Below are 6,742 nucleotides of genomic sequence, written 5' to 3' on the forward strand. Positions count from 1 at the left end.
GCTTCACGCTATTATGAGGAGAAAAACGCATACAATAGCGAAAGGAGTGTGCCTTAGTCAACAGTGAACTTCTATACAGCACAGTGCGATACCATCACCACTGTCAAGGAAGATTACTTTCAAATACGCTGGGATGAGTAGAAATGTTTCACATTACAGATAATTCAATTATTTAGATGGACGCAGAAAATACCAGGACATGTATGCTCTGCCCTATACAATCACCTCAACTCAAATCAAATCATTCTCATTAAATATAATAACAGAAAACAAGAGACCACAATGTCGATACCAAACCTTAACTGCAAAGATAATAATGTTAGGATGAGAGGAAAGACAGAGCTGAACCTCAGTGCTATGTCCTTTCTGATCACTGTTCCAAGACGAGGAGGCTGCTTCTCCACTGAGATGAACACCCATTGAATGGGGCATTAAGGGACATTAAGAAAACTCTTTTCTCCAAGTTCAAATACTTTTTTTTTCTTTCCTTTCAGCAGTTACAAAATACACGGTGACCTTCATATGAACACCATTTAGTACAACTGAATATCAACATGTGTTTTCATAAAACTTTATTCACATAGTCACCAAAGTACAAGCTCAGAGCAATGATCTATGCTGATGTATAGATCAGTGGTAAACACCTACCACTTCTGTTCCTGGGATGCACTGTGACCTACATGCAGACAAACACTTTACACAAGGGGGGTAGGGGGGTGTTAATTCCCTTAGTTCTCATATCTTAACACTGACAACATGCAATATTTAACAGTTATATTTCTCTCAAATATTGTTAGGACAAGTTAAAACAAAAAATGCTTGCCAAAGCATAGCTCTACAAATTATGTACACTGATATATTTTTATGGGATTAATATACCCTGAACCTTCATATGTAATGAACAGTAGGCTAAATGACAGGTACATAATGGAAGAGGCACATACATAAAGTCATAGACTGTATTGCACTTGTTTATGAAATGAAATGTCAAGACTATTAATGTATCACTAATTATATCCCAATTGTGAATGCACCGAACAAAAAAAAAAAAGAATAAAAACTCAAGTGAGAACCAACAGTCTTAATAAAATAAAGATATACAGTTCATACAGTGCATATGTCAGGCCTGACATAGACAAACCTTCAAATAAGAACATATTAATGTTCCATCTCTGGCAGAGAGACAAAGCAAATGAGTGTTTTGTTCGCATCACACAAAGAGCTCATTAAGCTGGTTAATTGTTACTAAGGAAGCATTAATTGTGTCTTTTTCTCTTTTGACTTCATTCAATAACTGCATATACTGAGAAACAGAAAGCACAATTTAAGGTATGCTCGACCTATTACCTTTAAGTCCTTGAGAAACAGCTGGGGTAAAACATTTCTCAGTAACTGACATATGGTTGGTTAAACTCAAAACGCGTTGAACCAGTTTATGAAAATAAACTTGATACACTGAGTTGGGATATAGTAAAAGAGGCAAGGTATTCACAAGACATAAACTGGGCATATTACAACACTAGCTCAGTTACAAATGTCATGTCAGAGTTTTGCTGCAGAGATGGGCAGGGTCGTAACCAGGATCCAAAAATGACCATTTTTTTAGTTCCCTTTTTGTTGAGTTTTGTGGTGCAATAGCTTGACCAATACAAGACTTTGAGCTTGACTCATTTTCACACCCAACATTTTAAGTAGCCTGAATAAATAAATTTTTGAATAATGTACCATTGTATCTTGCATGTCTTGGGAAAAGGTCTACTGACCAAAACGTTAGCTAATAGACACAATCACCTGCCTCCTGTCTCACCTTTTATTTATTTTTTTAAGTTTCATGTGGAGGTAGAATGCATGTGAAGAGCTGTACGTTTTATCACTTTCTATCTGTCATAAAAACACTTAAAATAAATACAAATACAGACGACACAACTTCTGTGTCCTCAATGGTGGTTACAGCCATGGTGGTGGGTGAACCTGACAGTGGTTCCGGCTCAATTCGTTATGCCCCCAAGGGTCGTGTTTAAAATAAAAAGAAAATACAAATAAAAATACAAATAAAAAAATGTTCAAATGGTCATATTCAGAGACTCGTGTCTCCATTTTCTCTGTATTCCGGCAAGCTGTTAAGCGCAGTCTCTTCACTTTTGGAGTGGAGGACGTTTTCCCCTTTCCTATATGTCTTTTTAGTGGCTCTAGATAGCTTTCTCCTAAACGTGTCGCCGGCTAAAAAATAGAGAATAGGGTCCACGCAGCTGTTGAGGCTTGCCAGTCCCCGGGTCACCTGGTAGGTGGCGTAGACCCTGTTATTAAAGTCGCACATGTCCGGACTCTGAAAGTACAACCTGGCTCGCATATTTAGATTCTTCATTACGTGGAAAGGTAAATACGAAACAGCGAAAACTGCCAACACTATTATCACCAGGTGAATAGATTTCCTCCTGAGAGGCGCGTTACTCATGTCATTGCATATCAGTGCCTTTACTATCAACCCATAGCAGCCAAGGATGATAATGAAGGGGATGCAGAACCCGAACACCGTCGTGCACATGCTGTATATAAAGTACCCTTGCAGTTCGTCCCCAGTTGTAGTGTCATAGCAGGTCGTGCCATTGTTCTTGGGCCCCGTTCGGGAATAGTACAGGATCGGAGAGATTCCAACCACCACGGCGATCCACACCAGCGCGCTGGTGTAAATAGCATTCTTTTTCTTTAACCGGCCCAGAGATTTGATCGGATGCACCACTCCCGTGTACCTGTGCACGCTGATACAAGTCAAAAATAATATGCTTCCATATAGGTTCACGTGGAAAATGAAGCGCTGCAGCCTGCACAGAACATCCCCAAATATCCAGTCCGTTTTGTTGAAATAGTAAAAAATCAGGAAAGGGAGCGATAGAACATAGCAGAAATCGGCGAGCGCCAGGTTGAACATGTACACGGAGATGCTGCTCCACGGCCGCATGTGAAACACGAACATCCAAATCGCCAAACTGTTTCCTATTAATCCAGTAATGAACACCATTATGTAAACAGTTGGCAGGTAATAAAACTGAAAACCAGTCTTTGTAAGTGAACAGCCCCTGGTGTGGTTCTGAATTTCAGAAACATTCAGAAGTGAAGTAAAGTTTAAGTCTGTGGTCATGGTGTCTGCAAAGGGCAGTTGTGTCGACTGTTAAAAAGAGAAGACAAACGATGAGAATTGCGATATTTTCAAAAATAATGTAGCCTACATCTTCACTTAAATGCGATAAACTATGTAGTATATCCTAATGTATTCGCTCAGTTTTGGTTTTGGCATAGCCTACATTCAAAGAGGCATAAAAAGCCAGCTAAGGCTCATATCACCATGTATTTATTCCTCCAAAACAAGCATTACGACATCAACCAGTTCAGTTTAAACACGTTGATATCAATCTTACCATTGACTGGCTTTAGAGTCCCACATTCCTTACATATGTTTTTTCTTATTTAAATTCCTGCGGTCGCGAGCCGGGGTATTTGATTGCATGCGTCTCTCGTCTTTTCAAAGTTTGGTCTGCGGAATTGTTCTCACGGTTTGTCCATGCTCTATTGAGTGTTAGTATGAGACAGGCACCAGACAGCTGCACTTGCAAAGCGGAGGAATTACAAACTGCTCCAGCAGCAGCACTCCGCTCGCTAGGGGGAGGGGCAAAGTTTAGGCACAGGCGTGGTTTTCTGACAAGTCCATTGTAACAAAACTTGTGACGCAATATACATAACCTTGATGTCGCAAACGGATTTGCGCGGGGTTTTTTTTTTGGCAAACCAACGCTGCTCCTTGCATCATTGACTGAATTCCCTGGAAATAACGTATTTTGACTATATTGTCAGACTAGATACAACCTTTCAATATTATGAAAGACAATACAGTTCTCCCTACAGTGTCTTCGTGGTAATTGTTCATTATGTTGCTTTCATTAAATGCATTCAATATCTCACATCGTAGTCTCTTACCCAATGAGTGAAGTAAAAAATAAATAAACTTGTATTTTTCATTTTCCACAGTTCCAGGAGCACTATGGTGCACTAGGTGGCAGATTATTATTATTACCTATTGTTGACACAGTATTTATAAGATATGCCCCTTAAAGTTTTTCAATGTAGAACCTCATCCCATTTTTAAATATAACAAGCTCACTTCCTAGTGCCTGTGTGCTAATTATCATATGAAAGGGTTTGTTGTAGTAGACATAGTGAGGGAAATTGACATATCCCTGAGGTTATACACATGAGCATGTCTGTAACCACAATAACAGGTTCTTGCCTTTTTTATTTGAACTGTAGCATGAATGTTAAATAATCTTTATCAGGAAGGGTGATGTATATTGCAGGGGAAGTGACAGCTGAATTGTTTGTAGAATGCTGACAAACGCATTAAAGTGTAATATGCACACACCCTAACATCACACATGGATATTATGTTGACTAGCTATATCCAGACAGGTGTTTTCCTGATAGGTATGATTTTGGTATGACAAGTATGATTTTGTTTATGACAAGTATGATTTTGTTTTGGTATGACAAGTATGATTTTGTTTATGACAAGTATGATTTTGTTTTGATATGAAACGTATGATTTTGTTTTGGTATGACAAGTATGATTTTGTTTGTTTGCATTTTATTGTTCATCACAAATATGTATGGTGATTTCAGAAGCTCTATATTTTCTTGCTTAGGTTCTTTTACTATCTTTGATGACTGGTTGGTCATGCTTCTTACATTGTGTGTTCTGTCTTATAAATGAAACTGCTCCTGTGCTGTTTCCTGTTAAAATAAAGCTTAGTTTTACAAACTGTTTGCTCATGAATACTTTCATTACAATTTCATATTTTCTCATAATGTTGTAAATACACTTTCTCTGCTGCAGTTAATATGGATTAGGATAAATTCATTTCGAAGCAACATGCTGAAATAAATCTGGAAATACTTACCTACATGGGTCTTCATATGTTGAAAAACACATTCATGTACATCTACAGTATCTGCTTTTCGCTTACTGTCATTCCCCCCTGTGCCACCAGAGGAGGAGCATGTGGAGTATAGAGGTTTATCCTGCACACCAACTGAAGAAATCCACCGCATTTCCAGTTCATTTCTAAGCATGACAGTACATCCAATATTATTCTGTTCTCACTGGGTATAATGCAAAAATCTCCACCCATTTTTACCACCCTTTGGAATCAGCAGTTGAATCATACTCACACATCTTTGCTACTTGTACCATTCTGTACTCATCCCCTCCTAAAAATAGAATTACTCATTGTAGCACAGGAGAACCAAAATGGAAGAGCTGCTTTGTTCACTGACAACAAGTGATAACCTGTCGTGCCTGGTGAGTGGCCAGGGGGCTTTTGCAGGGAGAATCTTATGAATCCTGGACAAACTCATCCCAACATGCCCCAGTAGGACAAAGGTTTCTCCACCTATCCAACACATAAAAGACAGAACTGTACAACTGCTAAAAATACTATGAATAGCATATTATATAGGATAGATGTCAGTTTGATGCTGTCAGCTATTCTGTCTGTAAAGGACAGCATAGATTTGCTGCAGGAAGTCACATAAAGGAAGCTGTTGTACAAGATAAAATTTTTGCAATGCCAATTGGAAAAATGAACTTAAAGAACTTAATTCATGAGCATAGCAATCTTTGACAGTTGTGCATATTAATCAATTAATAATTAAATTATGTCAAATGGAAGTATTTCAGGTATACTATGCTATACTATGCTATGATGTGGTAATATGTAAAGTCTATCTGATTACTTTGTCACATGACTAAAACCTACTGCTCATAAGTGTTAAACTGCTTTACCGTTGTCCTCAAGGGTTTGGCTCGAAGATGAATGATATTATGAAGATTGAGAAGGAGTGTATATTAGCTGCTTCAGTTAAACTTACTGGCTCAGTAGCTGGCTCAGTTTGAGGAGAGAGAGAGAGAGAGGGAGAGGGGGGAGGGGGTTGAAGAAATGCAGGATACAAGAGTAAAGAGAGGAAGTAAGGTGAAGGAATGAGATGGGAGGGAGAGCAAGGGAGTGAGAAAGAGAGAGAAAGAGAGAGACAGAGCGAGGGCAGAGCAGAGGAGCTAATTGAAATTCTCTGCAGGGTCCGTTGCTTGGAGGCCACGGCAGCCCTGTTACAATGATACAGCAACAATGAGCACAACAAATAAGCCCACAGGGAGGGCACAACAGGTCAGCTTAGGCATCCCCTTCTGCAGGCAAATCTACATATAATTCACACATGCATCAGCTGAGACACTGCCCATTCAGCAACACACTCAGAATCAGTGCATTTGCAGATGAGCTAATGGGAAAGGGTGTATCCAGACAGAATTATGTGTGCAGGATGAGAAACAGGTTTAACTATTCTCTGGGCTTGTGAACAGAATTTCAAAATGCACTTAATTTTGTTAAGTGCTTCTTTATAGAATAATGTGGAGGTTCATACTTTGTTACCATTTGAAATTGTTGCTGCAATTTCTTTTCTTGCCGATGCAATGCAAGATTTCCGCAATTTACCAGACGGGTGAAGGCGAAAGGCCAGGTTGCATATCCACTCAGTGAGCACTTTATTAGGTATTTGTTAGACTTATGTTTTTGACTTATTGGTCTTCTGCTGCTGTAGCCTATCCACTTCAAAGTTTGATGCATTGTGTGTTCAGAGATGCTCTTATGCATAACACTGTTATAATGTCTGGTTATTTGCATTACTGTCAACTTCC

The 6,742-nt window shown here is 39.0% G+C and overlaps 1 protein-coding gene across 1 annotated transcript; it reads right to left on the reverse strand.

The window, feature by feature from the left end:
• Positions 1-555: 555 nt before the first annotated feature.
• p2ry1 (purinergic receptor P2Y1) lies at positions 556-3,641 on the reverse strand. Its single transcript, XM_061217379.1, has 2 exons — positions 3,417-3,641; positions 556-3,166 (listed from the first exon to the last, which is right to left on the reverse strand). Exons 1-2 carry the CDS (start codon positions 3,417-3,419, stop codon positions 2,078-2,080), a joined length of 1,092 nt encoding a protein of 363 aa, XP_061073363.1. The 5' UTR covers positions 3,420-3,641; the 3' UTR covers positions 556-2,077.
• Positions 3,642-6,742: the final 3,101 nt, after the last annotated feature.

Source organism: Conger conger, chromosome 13 (assembly GCF_963514075.1).
Source record: "Conger conger chromosome 13, fConCon1.1, whole genome shotgun sequence".
NCBI lineage: Eukaryota > Metazoa > Chordata > Actinopteri > Anguilliformes > Congridae > Conger > Conger conger.